We start from the raw sequence: 22301 nt of genomic DNA, 5'->3' as shown, positions 1-22301 counted from the left end.
GACGGGTCATGATGTGAAAAGGGAGAGGAAGAGCGCTACAAGGGAAATCGAACACGAAGTTCAGAAGAGCGCAGAAAATAAAATCAAATACGGAGTTCGGAAGAGCGCGACAAGGTAGTCTCCCTTTTTTGGTTTCTCTTGAGTATAGGACCCCAAACTATTAAGAGGGGATAATTTTTTATTTAGTACTTGGCTCAAATCATTTTCTCTCTACTTCCATCAAAGTTTTCCATCTTTTTCATAAATTTTTTCCACATTCATCTTGGTGTTTCTCTGTGTGAGGTTCTTGAGCTTGTTTCTAGCTTTTCAACAAGCCCAAGTTCATTGAAAACGGAATCCGCATGCATATTCTATTGCGATTTCGAATTTGGAGTTTTTATCGGTTTATCATTTTAGTTAGGTAAAATATTTCTTATTGATGTTCTTACTACGTGGTTGGACTATTATTTTTCTATGAACAAAGTTGTATATCTCGTTGTTGTGATTCCAACGAGCCCAAGATCATCGAAATCGGAGTCCGGATGAAATTCGAGTTTGGAGTTTTTATCGGTTTGTCTTTTTAGTTAGGTAAAATCTTTATTATTTATGATTCTTACTACATTGTTGGACTATGATGTTTTATGCATAAATTTTTAGACCTTGTTGTTGTGATTCCAATGAGCACAAGATCATCGAAAATGGAGTCCGAATCCAAAAGTTATAGCTTTTTTCCTACCAAGTGTTCTTGTTGTTTGTTATGGCCGGTCATACCGACCGGTCATACACGCCCTGAACAACGATTTTGGCTGGTCATACCGAGCCTGGAGCCGGTATAACCGGCCATCCATGCTTCTACATGAGTTTGGCAAAAAAACAACTAGTTTCACTATAAATGGAAGGGATTCATATCAAGTTCCTCATCCTCTTACTCTTTTTTGCCACCTTCTACACAAATCCTTGATCTTGAGAGATTCAACCAACATCTTTGAGAGAGGATCCATCCAATTGAAATATCTCCTCCTCCTCTCTCTTTCCACTGATCAAATTTTTGATTTGAGGCATGTGTCAAGTTCTAGCTTCGATCTTGTTACTCTTGGAGGTTGAGGACTCCTAGGCGATAGCGGCCACCAGGAGCGATCAAGGTGTGATCGATCCGGAAGGTTTGTACGGGATCGAAGTCCTCCCTAAGGTCTTCGCACATAGTGGAAAGAACTCCTACTTTGTGGAAGGATCTCACAGAGAAGAAGGTGAGCATTCGTGGCGTTCGGGGTCCTTCGTGGTAACTGCACGTCTCCAACGGTGACTAGCTTCCCCTCAAGAAGTGAACATCGGGATAGATCATCGTCTTCGTGTTCTTTGGTTATTTCTTTCCACTTATTTAATTTGTGATATCCGTCGAGCTTGAAGTTATAGATATATGCACTTTTTTCATATAGGGTGCTCCACTTAGTTTGCATTAGGCCATATTATTTATCTGCATAGCCTAAAATTGCAAACATGTGAAAGAAATTTTTGTACAACCTATTCACCCCCTCTAGGTTACGGACATTGAGCTTTCACGAGTAATCCACCTCGTCGTTGGTGGGGAGGATTGACTCACTCTCGTTGCCGGGTTTGGGCCAGAGCCAGATCCGAGATAGCCAACGAAGTGGCTTCGCTCTAAGTCGATAGCTTCAACCAGTAAGGCAGACTCAGATCAACCATCCATCTCGTTCTCCGATGCACGAGTAGGTAAGTAGAATTTGTGTAGATCTATAACTCAACCACCTCCGTGGAAAGGGTGGATCTTGATCTGGCTTTTACCGTGATCTCTGTTGCAAGGACAGGTAAAGTGTTGCTAGATTGTGGTCGGCCTCTTCGCCGGTCCAGCCGATGAAGATGTGGAACCGCCAAATGAGACCACCGTAAAGGCGGTAGGGTTGAAGGAAGCTGTAATCCAAGTCTCATTAGCCGACACGAAGGGTGTGTTCCCGTAGTTCATGGCACGCCCAATTGCGATGTTGTCGCCTATGCTGCCAGCAATAATTCGGCCCCAAAAAATCGGCTAAGGACTTTTCGGCGATGAAATGCGTGAGCTCCTAAAGTTGGCCGGATTTTTCATGGGGCCGGATTATCCGCCCCCTTCCAGGGCCGGAATATCTGCCCCAACAAAAGACCAACGACTCTATTTCCCTGAGGGGTATAAATACCCCCTCCCTTCATCACCCTCAAGCTGCTCATTTTCCCCAAGAAGAAACCCTAATGTGAGCCACCAAATCCACTAGATCTTCCCCCTCAACCATCGGAAGCTCTTCATCTTTGGAGAATCGAAGGAGAAGACCAAGATCTACATCCTCGCCTAAGCGATTTGAATTTTCCCCTCATTCAGTTGAGGACCCATTGGCTAGTGTTCCCTTTGGAAACCCTAGCTGTTGTTTACTCCATTGATAACTTGTTATTGTGTTCTAATAGCCATGGGAGTCTCCAATTCGGATGTGGGTGTGTGAAGAACCTTGTAAAGGCCCGGTTTCCACCTAGAGGAAACCCCCTAGTGAAAAGTGATCTAGGCCTTTGTGTCGGTGCTCACTGGAGAATAGGGTGAGGCCTTTGTGGCGTTAGTTTTGCCTTCAGGGCAACCACACCCCTCCAACGCAGACGTACTTCCCCTCAAAAGGAAGGAACTGCATGAATCATCCCTTGTGTCTCCGCTTGCTCCACTCTCGGTTACTTCTATCCTTTATGGCCTTTATTGCATTTTTCTTAGGGGTAGTTTGCTTAGATGTGTAGCTTGTCATCTTGGTAAATTCACTTAGTTGCATATCTAGAGATTTTACCTTTTGTGTCAAGCCTAAATTGAAAAGGAACTAAAATTTGGTAGCACCTATCCACCCCCTCTTTAGGTGCGTCATACGATCCTTTTTTTTTCAATCTGACGTTACGTCTCAGAAAAATCTTGGATCTAGACCAGGTTCCTTTGGATTTGATGCAGTTGCCACCACCGTCGAAGAAAATTTCCAAGTCCATGTCAAACCTACCTTGCTCATACCAAAAGCGCTCCTAGTGTTTTTGGATGTTGGATGGGCTTCACAAATGTTGACCAGGAAGGATACATGTCACCGTCAAGATAATATCCCATAGTATAGTGGTGTTTGGCGGTATACTTATAAGACAGAGCATCTCCACTAGCAAGCGTAGCAAATAGATGAGATATGTGCAAAGCGTTCATGTCATGAGAGATTCGGGCGCCCAAAAAAACAATACCAAATCCACGAGTCATCTCAGGCCACAGCTTCAACCACAATAGCTAAATCACGACGATGACCGATGTACTACCCGTGTCAAGCAGCAGGGTAGTTCTTTCACCTCCAGTGCATGCGCTGCACGCTCCCAGGCATACCCGTCCATACTATTTCTTGTTGTGCCATCAACCTCTTTTTATCCTCCTCATTGGGAGCTCAGAGGTGATGGGACCCTAAACCCTGGATTAAAACTTTGGCAAACAACCGTACACACTTGGGCGATGTATCCTCTCAAATGAAAATATACTCATCGATGTAATAATTCTTAATGTCGTAGGCAATCATCCTCATTGTGGCCGATATCTTTTGACACAGACTAAATCCTAGGAGACCGGCAACATTTCTCCAGCGACTGAAATAATGGGAATTTGCCTCGCAAGCTTTCACAATTTTGAGAAAATAAGGCTTACAATAGATGAGCCAGGTAGGTGCATACCTCGGTGAAGTAGTCTCCCATGAGCATGGAATGGCCGAGAACTCGATTGCGAGGAATGCTAATTAAGGCACCCAACCGTCGAGCCTCAACGCTTGTTCGCGCACACGGCGAATCGGGGCAAATCAACGGCTGGACTAATTCTAGCTAAGAGCGTCGGCATGGACGGTGGCGGTGGCACCCCCTTGATTCAAGCGTTGTGGTTCGCCTCGGTGTCTTCTATGGAGCTCGGTGACAGGTCCATGGTGGCGACACGGTTTTTTTTAAGGAAAAGCCATCATGGCGGATTTTATTACTATGGCATCACAGAGACATCATGTGTTATTACATCCACAATAAAATCAAGAGGGTCCTCAGTCCAGACAATTGATTGAGACCCCTCCGAACGACTAGCTAAAACATGTGCTGCCATATTAGCTTCTCTAGGACAATGAAGAAATAAAACTTCTGAGAAACCATCTGCTCGGGTCTTTTTTCTGATAAAAAACACCCATAACTCGCGTTTAGTTTTCAGGCGAGGGGCGGCCGATACATGAGTTGCTCCTAGAGTCCTAGAGCTGATACCGCTGCTCCTGTATATCCGCGTCAAAATCCCCCAATTCGTTCGTGACGCACTTGCAAAGTGGATCACATCACATCACATCACGCGCACGCCACTGAATAAATAGCACCCATACGAACACGAGCAGGCACATCATTCTTTCCTTCCTTCACCGGTTAATCCCACATCGCCCGCCCCATTTCCGCGCAAACACCCTCCCGTCTCTCCCGCACACAAATCCTCCTCCCATCGCCGCCGCCCCATTCCCGCGCGCGCGCCATGGGCTCGCTCCCGGTGCTCTCCTCCTCGTCGGAATGCGCGCCCGATGCGCATGTTCCCCACCACGTGAAGGTGACGGTGGCGGCGTCGGACCTGGCCCCGCTCTTCGCCGCGCAGCGCCGCCACCTGGACCACTTCTTCGACCGCCTGGACCTGACGCAGGCGGCGGCGTTCGCGCAGGCGCTGCTGGACGCCCCGGGGGCGGTCTTCTTCACGGGGGTGGGCAAGTCGGGCATCGTGGCCCTCAAACTCGCGCAGACGCTGGCCTCCCTCGGCTTCGCGCGCGCGGGGTTCCTGTCCCCCGTCGACGCGCTGCACGGCGACATCGGGTCCCTCTTCCCCGGCGACCTCCTCGTGCTGCTCTCCAAGTCCGGCGCCTCCGACGAGCTGCTGGCGCTCGCGCCCTGCGCGCGCGCCAAGGGCGCGCACCTCATCTCCCTCACCTCCGCGGCCTCCGGCGCCGACTGCCCGCTCGCCGCCGCCTGCGACCTCAACGTGCACCTCCCGCTGCAGGGCGAGGTCTGCCCCTTCGGCCTCGCGCCCGTCACCTCCACCGCCATACAGATGGTCTTCGGCGACACCGTCGTCGCCGCCATCATGGAGGCGCGACGCCTCACCAGGGACCAGTACGCGTCCAACCACCCCGCCGGGAAGATCGGCAAGACACTCATCTTCAAGGTAAGTAGTATATACATTCCTTCACAAACAAGCTACTACCCTGCATTGCCAACACTAGCAAATTGGTACTAGTAATTCTATCTGCATTTCCCCTAATCTATGGGCAAACTGAACATGGGGATCCTCTTTTTTCGAGAACACTGAACATGGGGATCTAACAGATCTTACCATTACTAAATTTCACTTCACACAATTTCATGTCAGTGTCAGTGTGTCTTGTTATGATTACACATGAGTACAGGGCACATGCTCGTTATGATTTCGGAATTTCGTCACTATCCAACAAACATTTTTGCTTCTATTTGTGCTTACTTCTGTCTCTTTCATGAGACCTCGTGGAATTAAACGATTGTGTCAGTTGTTGCTAGGTCATTTTCGCCTTATGTTCAGCCGACCAGGAAAATACTTAGTGCTCATATTTTGCGCAATAATACAGATTTGATAAGAAAAATGTAGAATATACTAGTACTATTATTCTTGTAATTTCTGTTAGTATGGTTACACAATGTACTGATCAAATGTTGCATGTCAACATATTTACCTGATCAATCTTCATGTAAAAAAAGTTGAAACTGTCAACGTCGCATTGAGTTTTACCAAAATAGACAAAAATACATTATTACACAAGTGAAAGACTCCACTTCTAGTATCATGAGAAGTTATGCTAACCTTCAATTATCAAAACAATTGGTTCTTTCCTTGTACCTTTGGAATGTTCGTCAGTAAAGAGTGTAAAATCATAAATTAAGAAACTACCTTGCAGGTTAAGGATGTTATGAAGAAACAAAATGAGCTGCCATTGTGCAAGGAGGGGGATATGATAATGGATCAACTTACTGAGCTCACTAGTAAAGGTTGTGGCTGCCTTCTTGTGGTTGATGATGAGTATCATTTGATTGGAACTTTCACTGATGGTGACCTCCGGCGTACACTCAAGGCAAGCGGGCCAGCTATTTTCAATCTCACAGTTGGGGAGATGTGCAACAGGTTTGTCGCTGCTCAGTCTTTATGTTGTCTTAGGCCTATATCTATAATTAATTTTTTTGTAGTACCTTTTTTTTTTTTGAAAAACTTTCTAGAATGATACTCTGGAAAATGGTTAACTGGATCATACCATCCATGGGTGCTTTCGTTTGAAAAAAGAGAACATCCATGGCTGGCAAGGCACCTTTGAAAATAATATGAAGTACCACACATGTTAAAAAATAAAACCAGTCATGATAAGACATCTTTCGTTTATTTCTTCAATACAGATAGTTTGTGATCTCAGCACCCTCACATTTCCAACAAATAGATTCGAAATGTGCTTTAAGACAGCTTGCCTTGGTATAAAAATACTATATATGGCATAAATATTTTTTTCATTTTTGGAGGGGGGTGTCCATGGCACCCCTTAGATCTAGTGACCCTCAGAAGTTATCGCATGCACTAGATCGGCAACACCATAATGTACCTCTTGTTAATTGCCATGTGGTGCTATACGATCTGGTGACAGAGTTCTGCCAGTCATTGAACAGTTATGTTGTCGTAATAATGGAACACTGCTCCCATAGGCAGTGTTGATATGTGTCGGTGACAACAGGAGTATGATAGTTGCCTGTAGCCCGAGGTGAGATGTTTTCAGCTGTCACTGCCAAGGTAGTGATGCGCCTTGGAGAATCCAGGACTGCTCACATGCCCAGCTGTCAGTGCTTGATCGTGTACCTGGTGCAGTGAAGTTCAGTGAGTGCTGTTATGCAAATACCTTAGATTTCTTCTAAAATCCGAAGTACAGAGAATATAAGTTCGAAGTAATTACAGTTTTAGACAAGAAATCATCGTGTTATCAAACTGGGTTCTGGCATCTTGCCCGAACATACGTTTTCCTTCTGATTTCTTAGTTGAAATTACTGATTTCATTCAGTTTCATGCAAGCCATCTTTATACTTGTGATTTCATCTGCGCTGTGTAGCCAGTTTTGATTATGATCTGCAGCCGTCTCTGACACCCCTGCTTGATGTCCCAGGAATCCCAGGACAATAACGGCAGATGCAATGGCAGTTGAAGCCATGGAGAAGATGGAGTCACCCCCTTCACCCGTGCAGTTTTTGCCTGTCGTCGACCACAAAAACATCGTGTCTGGGATCATCACATTGCATGGGTTGGTCTCTGCTGGATTATAAGCAAGCCTTCGCATATTGGCTGCCCAGTTCTTTCTAATATGTTATGCCCTACCTGTTTTTTCTGATTCTTTACACCTGCTTGGTCATCTGAGAGATTACACTGGAGAAGTTCTTGTGACAGCATTTCATCGCTGTAGAAGCATCTGGCATCTGTAGTCTGGACACTTGAGATTATGTGGAGACACCACCGGTGTCCCCCAATTTGTAGTGTCAATAATATGGTTCATTCTCTTTGTTGTGCCAATGTGACGTGCTTGTGCGTCCATACAAGGAAGTAATATGGTCAATATGTATCAAGCACTAGAGAATAATTCTGTTATTTTGCAAATAAACATTAGATCACATATGCATCAGATTTGCACCGCAGTAGACAGCAAGCACAGGATAGCACACTCAAATCATGGAGGGTAGAGGCATGCACTGAACAAACATAAAGGTTTGATGGTGCTTGGTCCTAACTTCAGTCCCTTCAATACCATAAAATCTGATACAAACATTTCACTAAAGTTGATCAGGAAGGAAACACAAGTCAAGCATTCCATATTTCCGTACAATCTAGTGGCGACTTGCAGTGGTGTTTGAAACCCTACGCCGATCTGGTGCTACGAGGAAGCTTCACCTGTCCCATTCGGAATCTGGGTTTGGGCGCTCCACCCTGGGCCTGCTAGCTGGAGCTGATGAGGGGCTTTGAGGGTGGCTCGTTAGGGCCTGATCCCAGCCCATGATGTGCGGCAATGCAAACTGCACAAATACATATACAAGTTGTCAAAACACAGTGCAAGTGAAGATCTAATCCTCTAAAAAAAATCAGCATGTATATTGTAGAGAAGCAATATGATTAAGAAACGAGTTGCTTGTGACTGGTTATTACTACTCCGTCATCATTACAGTATGATATACTACTAGAAAAGTAAACCTACTTATAAAAAAACAAGAATGAGCATCATGGGCCAATGACAAAGAACTTCGTGGAAGAGAATGAACCCATGCAGTATGACACAAACATGATTCTAAAAAATAGAATGCCCTTAGATAAAACTATAAAAGCTCAGCAACACCATATCATTCTTAGTTACACATCAGAGGTATGTCGGTTATTAGGGCTAAATAATATGTCAGCGATTCAATCTATCACCAGGATTTAGATTAGTTGGACAAGATAACCTGACGGCGACTAAGACAGCATCGATAGATGAGAAATGGCAACATGGAAACTTACACTCAATGCTGTGCGCATAACTGCAAATTCAGCTTTTGTTATAGGGACTGACATGCGTTCATTTGTCTTCTGCCCATTGTTCATAACAGCTGAAAAGAAGAATTGTCATGCATCTCTTGAAAATAAATCATTCAGGGACAACGGAAGGAAAGTATTAGCAGAATAACATGATATATAGAAACAATACGAACCAAAGAGAATATAATATGTACAGTGTTGGATAAATATGGTAGATATGATGATAACTATAGAGCAGACATATTTCTCTTTTTCCAGCCAGGGATATTAAGAGATAAGACATAAATCTCTCACAAGCCAAATTAATGCAACAGGCTGTAACCATAGCATGCAGGCAGTGCACCAGTATAAGTTTTCACAGGTTGACTAACTCCCATGATTCATTGAGCATTATAGATATAGACTATGGCAGGCTGGTGGCAAAGCTTGAGCACTGTGTCATCTACAAATGTCAACTGGCCATAGGCAGGGAAGTTGACTAAACCAGGCTTCACTACAAATGTCAACTGGCCATAGGCAGGGAAGTTGACTAAACCAGGCTTCATTGAGCATTGTAAATTTTGGGCTATGGAAGACTGGCGTCTTGAGCACCATGTCATCTACAAATGTAAACTGGCCACTGGCAGGAACAAAGCTTTGATGTTGTGGAAGGCACACTGGCGCCTTTAAGAAAATACAACAGACGCATATAATGAAGATAACTATTTCATCACCACTCTGAAAATGGTAAGGCACTGGCCTGGCTAATTATGACCTTATGGCCAGTTGATAAAATGATTTTTCCTTCCAGAGCAGTAATCCGCTAACAATGCTTGCTCGGTCCATGCAACATAAAATTGGAGAGGATCGGGATTTGAAACTAAAGGTACATTTAGAACATAGAGAAGCAATACAGAAGTCACTTACATATGTTAAGGAAGTATCCATTGTCACTGCCAAGAGGAGTGATCGACAGCGTTTTTTTCACTTGGCCTTCATTACTAGTAAAACATTGTTCAGGTTAGAAGGTTAAATTTAAAAGCAGGAAGTATCTGCATGCATTTTTTTTTCTTTGCATAGTAGTATTACAAACCTTGATTTCATGGAAGGATCATGGAAAAATTCACAAGATTCAGCAGGCCCAAGACTTATCAAGCTTCCGACTTCAGTAGGTGACAAAGCGAAGAGCTGTACAACAAATGTTCCAAATCAGTTAAGCCCAATGCAGTACAGAGTATTAGACTATGTACTCCTATGTTGATGTAAATAACAAATGCACAAAAAGGAACTTAAAGCAGAAAAAAGGTACCAGAAAATAAGATACATCTGGTCTTCACTGACAGCTATGAGCCTATTACCAACACTAGGAAAAAGGGAGTATAAATGACCTTTCAATGATAGAACTGAGAAGAGGACAAGCCCTCCTTCAATGTTGACTAGTTGAGTGCACATACCTATTTCATTATTCATGTCAACTGCACCTATTACTCACATCCTCTAATTGTAGCAAATATCGTGCAAATGTGCTTGCATGGGCTTATTAAAAATGCATGTTGTATACCATTTTAGTTGAATTGAGTTGCTATCCAGCATAAAAGTGCATGCTAGCAATGGCAATGGAACTATCTACTTTGGTTTTCATGAACAACATCACAGTATGAATTCAGTCTTGAGTCCATCACCAGAGTATGAGACCATTTGGGTATAACTTGGAATTAGCCTGTCTGTACCCAGCATTTATCACTAGGAAATACCAAATACACACCACTTACCTGCTTCTTTGCATAGTCATACTTCCTTTGTCCAACAGCTGGGAAAAAGGTCAACATTACTGACCCATTTCTGTTCACTCGAGATGCTCCAGACTGATAAAACGGAAATATTATATATAGTGCAAGTAAGGCATTGAGTGCTATAAGCCTAGAAGTAGAACATAAAACAAACAAGTAAACATACCTCAAGTTTGCTGAACACAGGAAGAATAGGACTTATAGAAAGTGCAGCCTTTCCCTTGAACACGGTGTAGCTCGCAAACTTCCTGGCAGATGCATTCTCTGCAAATAAAGATATTGATGCAATTAGCGCTCAAAAACCATAGCAGGTTGAGTAAGAATAAGTACGCAGACGGCAGACTAACGCTTTACCATCATAATTTGCTGCTGAAGTCGAAAGAGCATGCTCGAAGGTCAAGGAACCACTCCAGAGAACCTCTTTCAGGTCGGAGACTCTCCTAAAAACAGAAGAACTTACTATAAGCTCATCGTAAATGGTAAATTTTTTTTGAAGAACCATACTATAACAAAGGAATTTCTTAGGTTTCTAATTAAAAGGGGCAATTTTCCATTTGTTCAATTCTATACGACGGCCACACGTTTCAAGATTCATGATTTTAGACTAACAATTAGTCCACAAATAGGAAGGTTATGTGATTTGTATCTAGAAGCACTTTGTTTATGATCATTATGTTGTAAGAGATACATCGAACTTCACTTTTTGAGGCATGTACCAAGCCAAACTGCACTTTGCACAAACCAATGTACTGAGTAATATTTAAGATGTGGTCATATAAGCTTGTAAACAAATACAAGAGGAATCACGTGATCATGTCAAGCAGACTGAAAAGCTGAACAAGAAAACGGATTGGGTAATATTTAAGGTATGGTCAATTGTTCATACATAAATACAAGCGGAATCACAAAACATGTTAAGCAGAATGAAAAACTGAACAAGATTAAACTTGATCAGGTAACAGCGCAATCCTAATTTCCAGCTGAAGTGCTGAACAAGATTAAATTTGCTCAGATTAAACAAGATTAAACATGTTTCAAGATTCAACTCTTATGTTCTTTTCCCAAGGTTGTGACAAGCGCATCAAGTTGAAACAATGAAGATCCTGGTAGATGGTAGCATTAGTGTGTTACTTTGACATCGATAATATGTACTATCTCAGACGATAACTTTTTTGATATGAACAACCCATGCATACGCTCCGAGCACCGATTAGTACCAGAACAATATAGCTAAGAAGATTAAATTTGATCCTAACTATTTAACTACGATGATTGTTCTCCAGCAACAAACAGCACACACTCAAAGCGCGCAAAGCAACAAGTCAAACTGCACCTTATGCAGAAAACATACCAACTAATATATTTGAGATGAGATCATCTCTATCTGTACATAAATACACGAGAGATCACAAAGCATGTGAGGCAGAACGAAAATCTGAACCAAATAAACATTGACCAGGCAACGAACGTGTTGCTTGTTTCCAGCAGTGCCTTTCTGATTCCAAGGGCGTGCTCCTCGAAACAAGGCTTTCGCCCCGCTATATTAATATAGCAACCACACGGTGCAACTGCTGGGGCATCAGCACAAATAAGCCCAAACGAAACAAAGAGAAAGAAATGTCAACAATGTCGGATTGACGAAAACGATGATGACCCGCAACCGCTGCACCCTCCGCAAAATTCCCACCACGCTCTTAGCACTCTGAAGCGCCGCATTAACAATCCAATGGCGTGCTAAGCAGCACCAATTTGAAACCATAATAAGATCCTGGCAGCAATAACAATGTACTATCTACATGATCATCTCTATTACATGAACGGCACGTCTATGTACTCCGAGCACCAATTAGCATCAGAAAAGTTGTCCCTACCAATTTAACTAGTATACAAAGTTTGTTCCCGAGCAATTGCAAATGAACGGCTCAGAGCGGCTAATAGAACCAAAATCCACGCCTAGAAACAGCAAGCGCATATCCTGCAGCGCTCGAAAGGGTTAAGAAATCAATAGGTAACCAAACCAGCGCTGTGACCATCCGTCACCGCTTAAACCCTAGAAAAAACCCCTAGCCATCTTCACGCTGCAAAATAAAATCCCAAATCGATTCGCTTACTGGCTAGGGGATTAGCACACCCAGATAAACACGCGCGCACGGACTCCGTCAAGGGGCCGATTCGCATCAGGAAACACTCTAACCCCCAAAACCGCACCGCAAGGACACACAAACGGTGCGGCGGCGGCGGCGGCTAGGGTCTCCCATCTGGTGTGCGATGGGGAGGGAGGGAGAGAGTTAGGGTTTGGCGGCTGCTGACCTGGAGGTGGAGGGGAGGAAGCGGGAGAGGCGGAGCATTGTTGCCGGTGGTCCGTCGTTGGTCGCGCCGGAGTCGCCGGTGGAATGGAGTGTGGGGGACAGGCAAAGCAGGCGCCGTTCGTCTCGGGAGGAGCCGACGGCGTTTATAGGGACCAGAAATGGGCTGTGGCCCAGCCCAATACCTAGAACCCACGACATTTTTTCTTGAACGCAGATTTTATTTTTGGACCACTTTTTATTTTAGCAGTGATTAAGGTGTCGTCCTGATAATGTTAGTACATTATTTTTTTGCGGGAAAAATTAGACCATATTAGGAAGTAGGGATTACACGCAGTTCTAATTCGAGGCAGTGACTTACCCTAATTGACCCCCGATTCACTTTTACAAACTTGCATATTCTATCAAAACTAGCTAAGCTTTTGAACTCTAAAATTAAATGTGTGAGGCAATCTATCTTGCGAGGACTGCAGGACTGCTGCTACAAGTTGCGAATAATAATCGGAAGTGGGCTTTGTTGGATAGCTAGTTCAAGGGCTTCACGATAAGATCATCCGCCTCCAATGCTTCCTCACATGACTCCAGAAACCGGCATGCTGAGAAGATAACCACGCCAGCTTCGTCTCAGAGTATCATACCAGCACCTGCAGTGCCATCTTCCTTCTTCAAGGAACCATCGACCGTAAGTTTTACCCAACCAGGAGGTTTTACCCGCAAGGTTTATCAGGAAGTTTCTTCTTCTCCTTCTTCTTTACCATACTAGTTGAAGTTCTAGCCCGGACAATCGGTTGCTTGCCATTTAGAATCCATTCCATGGCATGTTTTGGATATCACACAACATCCTTGAGTAGCTGATGAGGAAAGTTTAGACCCTTCCACCAAAAGAAAATGTTTATCATGAGTAATTTTGTTCCTCGCATACCGTGCTCTCCATGCCACAAGTAACATATTGTTCCTTTCCTGATCAAGGATAATGCTACAGTATTGATCGTGCCGCACATTTCTGTTCCTTGCATATATACCATGCTTTCCATGCCACAAATAACATATTGTCCCTCACCTTATCCAGGTTTGACACATCACAATGACTTCTGTCTCTAAATATATCTTATTTCTCACTCCTCGTCATTTTGTGTGAAAAATACTCAAAAACGACATTTATGTGAAATGTTGCACTCGAAATTATGTCATGAAAAGTACACTTTGTCTTTCCCTAAGAAAATAAGCATTGTTTAAATCAATGTCGAAACAAATTGAAAAGACAGACTGCTTGCTGGGTAAGTCGGGTGAGCACTTTAGCTATGGCTCCGTCACTGAGCCAGCCCGAGGTGATAGAAGCTATGAATCACTTGTTCCACAAATTGCCTTTTGTTTGCACTTCCCGATCGAGATCACATCACAAATTTACAAATTGCGTGGAAATGAACACGATAAGAGCATGTCTAACAGGCCCCGTATAACCCGCCCACCCCGTAAAATTCCGGCGACATACGGGGCAGGCGCGGTTCGGGCCGTCTAGCAGGCCCCGTATTCGGGCCGCCCCGTTTCGGCGGAATACGGGGCCCAGGAAATCGGCCCCTTCGCCCCGTACATATAGTGGGCGCAGGTGCGAGTGAGGGGTTAACCCTCACTCGCAACCCTAGCTCCGCCGCGCGCCGCCGCCTCCTCCTCCTCGCTCCGGCGAGCAATTAGCCGCTCCCCGCGCCGCATTCCACCCCCAAGCTAGGATGGACTCCCGCCGCCGCAGAGAGGCATCGCCGGCGAGCGGATCGAAGCGATCCCGCTCGCCGGACACCGTAGAGGAAGCGTGGCGGCGGCAATGCAAGAGATCCGCCGCCGGCAGCCGTGGCGCGGCCCGCAAGTACAACGGCGCCCGCGTCCGGTCCCGGAAAAGCTAATCGACTTCGCGCGGGGCGGCGCCGGTTCATCGAGGATCCGCCGATGAAGCCGATGAGCGGGCTCAAGTTCGACGAGTGGCGCGCCGACCGGGAGCGCCGCCGCCGGGCGAAAGAGGCTTGGAGCAGGCGGGAGCACCGGCGCTAGAAGAGCTCCGCTCGCCGGCGATGACGAGGAGGCCCCGGACTTGTTGAAGGAGCTACGGCAGTTCCCGAAGGACGACGCCAAGAGGAAGAGGGCAATCGAGGAAGAGGTGGCGGCGGCCATCGCCGCCGCGAAGGAGGCGGAGTTGCGGGAGGCGGAGGCGGAGGCGGACTCGTACCTAGTCGACCTCCCCGAGTAGGATCGCGCATTCTGGATGTAGAATCAATGAAATCCGTAGTATGATCAATGAAATCCGTAGTATGATTCATTGAAATCGAACTTCCCGGGGTTTTTATTTTTGAAAATACGGGGCGAAATACGGATTCTGCTAGACGGAATGCCTCTTTCGTTGCCAACTTTTGGATACGGGGCGAAAAAGCAGCCAGATACGGGGCAGAAATATAAGGGGCGACATGCTCTAAGCTGGCCCGTCCGAGTATCTGATCGAAGAACGACGTTAACCGGTTTCCCGACTAGTTCGTCTTCTTGGAGGCAGGCGCCGAGCAGAAGTCCTCCCGGCTGGCGGCGCCGCCGCCGCGCACGACGTAGTGACCGAGCGACGGCGTGCTAGTCCCCTCCACCCGATTCTCCTCGCACAGGAACTCCTTGGCGCACACGCTCTCCACCTCCCTCTGGAAGTCGTGCACCAGCACGTCCGTCTCCGTCCCCCTCGTTCTCGCCATCACCGCCGCCGAGTAGATCGCCGCCATCCTCCCCGGCGACCCCTCGGCGTACCCGTGGGGCCCGTCGACGAGGACGACGTCCCACGCCACGTCGTAGAGCGCGTTGGGCAGATCGGTGATGGCGAGGCGGCACTCGGAGTAGAGCAGGTTCTGCACGGGCCGGCACTCGGCGCGCCTGGACGCGCGCGCGGCGTGCAGGAGGTCCGGGAGCTCGCGCACGGCGGTGGCGTAGGCGACGTCGTAGGCCTCCAGCCCGGGCCCGTGCGCGCCCTCCATGTGCGCCACGTAGAACGGGTTCTCGTCCAGGAACACGGTGCGCCCGCCGTGGTTCAGCGCGCGCCACAGCGGCGTCTCCGCGCCCAGGCCGAACACCAGGAGGTTGCACGGCGCGCGGCGCCGCAGCACCGCCGCGATCGCGCGCACGTCCTCCTCCGGCATGCTCGCCGTCGAGTTCGCCCCCGCCGCCGCCGCGTACCGCACCAGCGCGTCGAACACGTGCGCCGGCAGCGCTCCGCCGCTCGCCCCCGCCGAGGCGGCGTCAGCGCCGACCGCGAACGTGACCCGCGGTGGCGCCGCCCCGGACGCGGCGCGCGCCGTGGAGAAGACGGTGAGCAGGGACACGCTGCCGAACACCGCGAGAAGCACGACGAGCCAGAAGGAGCGGCCGGACATGGACGCCGCCCCTTTCCCGAACTTGTTCGACGACGGGTGGACGATCAGTATCTTCGGCCCGGACATTGCCTTCATCATCTCCTCCTTTCCTGGCGTAACCAATCAATCAACGGAGGCAAGAAACTGGAGTGGCTGCTGCTTGAGTTCTTGCTTTTCTCAGTTTCTTGCTATTTATGTTTGCGTTCTTGTGCTCCGAGGGAATGGCAGCAATGGGGTGGTGTGGATGGAGAGAATGGCTCACCGGACCAGAATGACATCTCAGCCTTGAGATGTGATGGCAGCTGGGGCAGGCAAACGGGTCAAGCTAAACTTATTAAGCAGTTTTCTATATCTTTTTTGTGTGAATAAAAGGCAAATGTTGGATTAGTAGGTGGCATGTTTGGCAAGAAAGCAACTTAGGTGAAAATTCGCCTCTCCCAGATTTTGCTTCAGAGTGGCTCAAATTCTGGTAGGTTTGGATGGCACTCCTTTGATTTGGACACTGGAACTCTCCCATCAGAAGATGAACATTTTATATGGACACACAACACAAAATTCTTGATCTTAACTTTCCCAATTTACAGTGTGGTGCAGAGATTCAGCTGGAATGAACTATGTTCTGACAAAGATACACGACTCCATTACCTAATAGGTATATGAATAGCTACAGAAGCGATAGAACATGGCTCCAGATTTCAGAAGACGGGCAGGCAATCACCACTCAGACATCAAACAAAAGAGTTGCAGATATATCCAACATTTGTTTTTGAATAACAGCAGAAGATCTGCTATTTTCATTGCAATAGTGGATATCACCATCATATATGGTGAGAAAATTGTTGAATTCAAGAAGACTGAACCTGCTTTGACAGGGGCAACAGAAAAGATGAGTGGCCATCGGCTAACACTTGGTATTCAAGTGACTGGCAGATGTGGCAAGCTGGAGCTTAAGTTTGCAGATGGGAGGTGGCTTGTCGTTCTATTCCTCCATTGCCTTCAAGTGAAGCCTCGGCAACAACAGTGGCATGAAACATACACTGACATGTAGAACTCCTATACGGCTAGACTATTTCATGCTCACCTGAGCTTAGAGATCCTTCATCAAAGATACACCGACATGTAAAAGTCCTAGACTATTTCATGCTCACCTGAGCTGCAAGATCCTTTTAACAAAGAACTAGCAGATTTTTACTGTTAGCAACAATCTCACAGAAGCATTGATTGATCAAACGCCAACCAATTTTTTTGCAGAAAGAAATTGAAACATAAAGTGAAACCATACATAGAAGTACGGTAGCAGGTAGTGACAACAGAGTTCTACCTTCTTATAAATCTGCTCTGAATACCACCTCCTTGTGTTTGAATCAGCAAATTCATAACTAAAACGGACATACCATCAGTTAGCTATCTTCCAATAGAGTTTGCTGCCTTTTAATGACAAGCAGAAATTTTCATTACAAGGAAACCAACTATAAGGACTTGACGACCTCGAGACATTAACAAAGGACAATGCCCATCATATCAGGATTTACCACCAGCAAAATGGCGTCATAAGAACACAGTACGACAGAAGGAAGCTTCAAGCTTAGTTCATAATGCTCTACGCAGGCTATGTATTTTGTTCGGTGAACAGAAGATGTATCTCTTGCATCCCTGTAGCAAAGAGGTGGTAACCGAAAAAGAGAGCAGGTTTTACAAAATATCCCGCGCATCATGATCAATGTCTGGGGCGACCACTGATATACAGTAGTAGAGGAATTATCACCAGGATCATGCAGCCCCACACCAGTAGGCCAGATGTTCATCTTTGCGTGAAGTGCTGAAGAGCCCACCACATTTCAAGCAAATGAAGCTGCTCCCATCGCTGAAGGCGTCCAAGATAATCTGCTTCCTGCCGCACTCAGCAAGTATGCAAGCCTCGTCAGAGTCCAACATCACGACAGGGTCAGAACCAGGTGCTTGCGGCTGCGGGTTAGTGTTTGGTGACTGAGCCTCTGCTATTGCGCATCTTGCGAGGAAAGAAGCGAGCTCGTCAATGTTGGGACTGGGTTGAGACCTTTGCCTGTAGAGTTCACGTGCACGGTTCAGGGTTTGCATAAGAACCTGATCACCACCTTTAGATCTTATGGCCATGAGTATCTGCATAACATTTTGCATCAATAATGCATGAGTTTAGTTCCTTAGAAGAACTAGGAAAAGTGAAACTTTCTGTGCCGTAATCAGCAAAAGACATCTGAATAATCCCAACTAAGCAACAGTACCAATTCGGAATTTTTTCTCTATTATTTATCTCACTCAGAACCTTAATTTCATCAAAGTATAGAAGGTAAAAGACCCAATCGCAAGCCTCATCAATATTCACTTACTGGTGCTGCACCTTAGTTTAAGGGAAAATTGATGACATATAAGTGAATCACCCTTCCCCAATAACACTCACTTGTTTGCCCTTGCCGATTTTGGGCACCTGCCCCTGCCAAAGCCTTCTTCCGCATCTGCGTATTGCTCAGTTCTTAACCCCCCCCCCCCGCTCATCCCTATTTTTTTATCCCTTCCAATGTTTGCTACTCCTACCTTGCTTCATGGTTAGTCCAGCCAGAAGAATGAAACAAATACTCCCTCCGGTTCAAAATAATTCTCCGAAAATGGATGTATCTAGACATGTTTTAGTGTGTAGATACATCCATTTTTTGGGCAGTTATTTTGAACCGGAGGGAGTAACAGTGTAACACAAAAGGAAAGCAACCACTAGCACAATTCATGTTGGGTTGTGCCCTCAGGATTGATCATATATGAAGATCACGAACACACGCACATGAAAAACTTGATAGCTTGTAGACAAGGGCATGTGTCGCACACCTCTTTTTTCTTTATTTGTTCCAAGTCTCACAGTTATAAATGTGCATTCATGTGTGTGTTTATATACACATCAAGGCCTACTGGTACTAAATAGACCGATTAAAACTATAACTCAACTAAACATATCAAATAACTAGGTAGATAGTACTACTCTACACTGACATGGAATCACATGAAGTCCAGACCATACATGGCAACTAAACATAGCTAGGTATACAGTTCCAATAGACGCTAAAACGAAACTGACTCAAACTAACACATTCAAGATTATTCCAACAATTTGCACACATTGATTGGTGAGTATCAATAGGCAATTCCACCCATGTACAAGGAAATGCTAATGATGTTTGAATTTCTGTTGTCCACAAACAAATAAAGAGTCCGAATATGCATATGCGAAGGTCTTTGTGTAGAATTCCCAGTACTATAGTCCTGATGAAGACTACACATTGCTCATTCTATTCATCTTATAAAAATCCATCCCACGCATCAGGTGGGTAATCATATATGTATGGGCCAAAGCATGCCATAAATATCCATATTCTATGCTGCATATTAATCCATATATTTAGTAAGGTTTGGTTCGTACTATCCTGTCCTATATTAGCACCACTGAATCAACACTCGGGTGGTTTTAATCACCAATGTAGCAAATCGTAAACTGATTAGTTTTTTTCTCATGTGTGTCTCTTGTACCCGTATCTTTTAGCTTCACTGCAAATGGTTTAAATGGTATTTCATGTCACCAGATGCAAAATGAATATATACGCCATGACAACCCAAAGACATACTGCGTATGGCTAAGATGAAGCTATTACATGTTAAGGCATTTCATTCTACCTTATTCAGTGTGGCTTCAAGAAAACACAATAGTTTGAACACCGCAGATGCACAATTCACAAACTAACAAAGGCATGGCATGGGAGAAACAATTCCTGTTATGCCCAGTTGAAGTTGGTTGGCGCGCTGGTGTTCATTCTAAGAAAATATGAATTTCTAGAGCCCCCCTTAAGAAACAATTGATTTATAAATACTAATCCCTCCGTCCCATAATATAAGATATTATTCCAAGGTTGTAATAAGATCTTATATTATGGGACGGAGGGAATAGATGCTAGGCTCTACAGAAATCCCCATTACCCAACTCAACTGAAGATGGAAAGCCTTTGAAGTTCCACATTAATACAAAATGAAATGAACGAAAAAGGTAAGAAACTCCCACACTGATTAAGGAGGGGACAAGGATAGCAAACTGCGCAGGCACAAAATGTAATAATTGGAAAGAAATCATCAGAAGATACACTGCGTAAAAATGAAACTAACTCCAGCAATTACTTACTAAGCAAACTTCGTAATCACAGCCGAACGGGAAACTCAAACTCTTACCATTTATCAAAAAACTAGAGTAACTACATGGGTAACTCAAACAAGTTATCAAAACTAGAGTAACTGCAGGGGCAAAAATCATGAGGACAGATAACATGCAAATCTACATTACAGCATGGCAATTACAACCGGATATGTGATCTTGACAAGGATTAACAAAACAGATTTGTAAGGCTACAAAACAGATTCGCTCTACTTCCAAACTTCGTGTGGTCAGTCCTCATGAGTTTGTCCACACCATCCGTAAAGCTTACTCAGTATGCCAACCAAAATGTGTTAGTGAATAACAAGTCGAAATACTGTTAGGTGCAAGGTAGTATAAGCCTACAAGCACTGGACATAGTTGAAGCATTTCCCAGTGTGTGCATGACTTCATAATCTTCCTCCCTTTAACTCTAACTAAAGGAGGGGAAACATGAGAACAATCAATCCTAGCCTAAGAAGAGGGGAATATAGCCGAGAAGGACAGGTGCAAAGGTTGGGAGGCACCGCCCAAGCGCCTAACATCCTTCTAGAACGAATCAAGCCTGACAACCCTAAGCCCTAGAACGAATCGCCCCATCTGAACCCGATTTCCTCTCCGAGCGAAAGGTGGATTACGCCATGAGAAGATGATCCAACGCGAAATTGAATCCGCGAAAGCCCACCGCGTTCGTCCTAATCGAGTGATCGACCTCGGACGGGTAAGATACGTGTGGATGATTTCCCGGTCCGGCACGCACGGCGAGGGGCGAGACGCGACGAAGCGCACGAAACGGAGGCGGAGCGCGAGAGGGGATGCGAGGGTAGGGAGAGTGGGGTAAGGGTTCTCACCGCCTGCAGCGCCTGGGATGGCTGGCCCTCCTCCAGCAGCCCGCGGGCGCGGGACAGCATGCTCCACCCGTCTCCGGCCGCCGCGGGCTGCGGCGGCGGAGGCTCCTGGGGCGGGTGCTCCGCGGGCTCCATCTCGACGTCGGACGGGTCCATCGGCGGCGCCCTCTCTCGTCTGTGGTCCGCCGCCGCGAGGTGCACGGCGGCGCGGGGTGGTGGCTGGAAACTGCGGGGCGACGGCTGCGGTGCCACGCCTCCAGAATCTAGATGCTTCCAGGTGTGTGTGCGTGACTCCTCGGGCAGTCGGGGGCTGCTCCGTACAAAAATAGGCGCACGCAATGGAAAACCTTTGAAATTTTACGACTTCGTCCATATTTCCCCTTCTATTTTTGCGGAACAAACTTTTTTTCTCTCTTTTTCTTCGGGAGGGACGTTGTGTTTTCTTATTTATGCAGATACATAAATTATACGGAGTAATAAGTCTTATTATTGGATTCTTTTTGACATGTTAGTTCATGTCTATTCTCTTTTACATGTTAGTTTATGACCCTTGAATTGTGTGTGGCACGGTTGATTCCGACCAAGCAATATTATTTCTTCTTTCAAACGAGGCCTATCATGTGAGAAGTCATCCATTTTTGCTTCTCTCTCTACTTGTGTCATTCTTCGATAAATTCCTCACTTCTTATTGTGAGAAGTCTTATTATTGGATTCTTTTTTATATGTTAGTTATGTCTATTCCCTTTTAGTCTTCCACATCGTTGCAACTTATCGGTTCCCAAACCATATTTGGGGCATCGAGAGCCGATTCCCTACTGAAAGAACATTTCCCGCCCTTTTGGGTTTTGTGTGTTTGATGTCAACACTAGGTATATATTTATGTGTGTTGATGTAGACAGGTACAAGTGTTCGGAATATATTTTTGTTCAGCGAGATGGTCTGCCTGTTCTGATGTTCTGAAAGGTTTTTGCTTCTGGCGGAAGTTCCGGCCCCAGCAGGCGGAACTTCCGCCCTGATATGTTCCGCGAGGCCCCGTCGCCGCAGGTGTTGATGGCTGTTTTTGTTCCTCGGCCGGAAGTTCCAACGAGAGTGGGCGGAAGTTCCGGTCGGCGTAACTTCCGCCCAACTTCCGGGCTAGTTCCGAAATCTGGAATTGTGGCTCGAGTATAGTCCAAGAAGGTTTTCGCGCAATTCCGGAACTTGGCCGGAACTT

At 45.9% G+C, this 22301-nt stretch overlaps 4 protein-coding genes across 4 annotated transcripts; 1 reads left to right on the top strand and 3 right to left on the bottom strand.

Moving 5' to 3' along the window:
• The first annotated feature begins 4411 nt into the window (after positions 1-4411).
• LOC124685923 (probable arabinose 5-phosphate isomerase) lies at positions 4412-7490 on the top strand. Its single transcript, XM_047219946.1, has 3 exons — positions 4412-5188; positions 5952-6175; positions 7194-7490. The coding sequence occupies exons 1-3, from the start codon at positions 4511-4513 to the stop codon at positions 7348-7350; spliced, it is 1059 nt and encodes a 352-aa protein (XP_047075902.1). The 5' UTR covers positions 4412-4510; the 3' UTR covers positions 7351-7490.
• Positions 7491-7771: 281 nt separating this feature from the next.
• Positions 7772-12768, bottom strand: LOC124685922 (single-stranded DNA-binding protein WHY2, mitochondrial-like). Its single transcript, XM_047219944.1, has 8 exons — positions 12667-12768; positions 10711-10796; positions 10523-10620; positions 10339-10431; positions 9660-9754; positions 9494-9567; positions 8570-8658; positions 7772-8091 (listed from the first exon to the last, which is right to left on the bottom strand). The coding sequence occupies exons 1-8, from the start codon at positions 12702-12704 to the stop codon at positions 7966-7968; spliced, it is 699 nt and encodes a 232-aa protein (XP_047075900.1). The 5' UTR covers positions 12705-12768; the 3' UTR covers positions 7772-7965.
• A 2407-nt stretch (positions 12769-15175) lies between these two features.
• LOC124685921 (protein IRX15-LIKE-like) lies at positions 15176-16155 on the bottom strand. The gene has a single exon (XM_047219943.1). It carries the CDS (start codon positions 16133-16135, stop codon positions 15176-15178), a length of 960 nt encoding a protein of 319 aa, XP_047075899.1. The 5' UTR covers positions 16136-16155.
• A 1182-nt stretch (positions 16156-17337) lies between these two features.
• LOC124691237 lies at positions 17338-21244 on the bottom strand. Its single transcript, XM_047224507.1, has 2 exons — positions 21092-21244; positions 17338-18175 (listed from the first exon to the last, which is right to left on the bottom strand). Exons 1-2 carry the CDS (start codon positions 21242-21244, stop codon positions 17807-17809), a joined length of 522 nt encoding a protein of 173 aa, XP_047080463.1. The 3' UTR covers positions 17338-17806.
• Positions 21245-22301: the final 1057 nt, after the last annotated feature.

Source organism: Lolium rigidum, chromosome 2 (assembly GCF_022539505.1).
Source record: "Lolium rigidum isolate FL_2022 chromosome 2, APGP_CSIRO_Lrig_0.1, whole genome shotgun sequence".
Lineage (NCBI taxonomy): Eukaryota > Viridiplantae > Streptophyta > Magnoliopsida > Poales > Poaceae > Lolium > Lolium rigidum.
The sequence above is the reverse complement of the archived record's forward strand: the minus strand, read 5'-3'. Positions and strand labels throughout refer to the sequence as shown.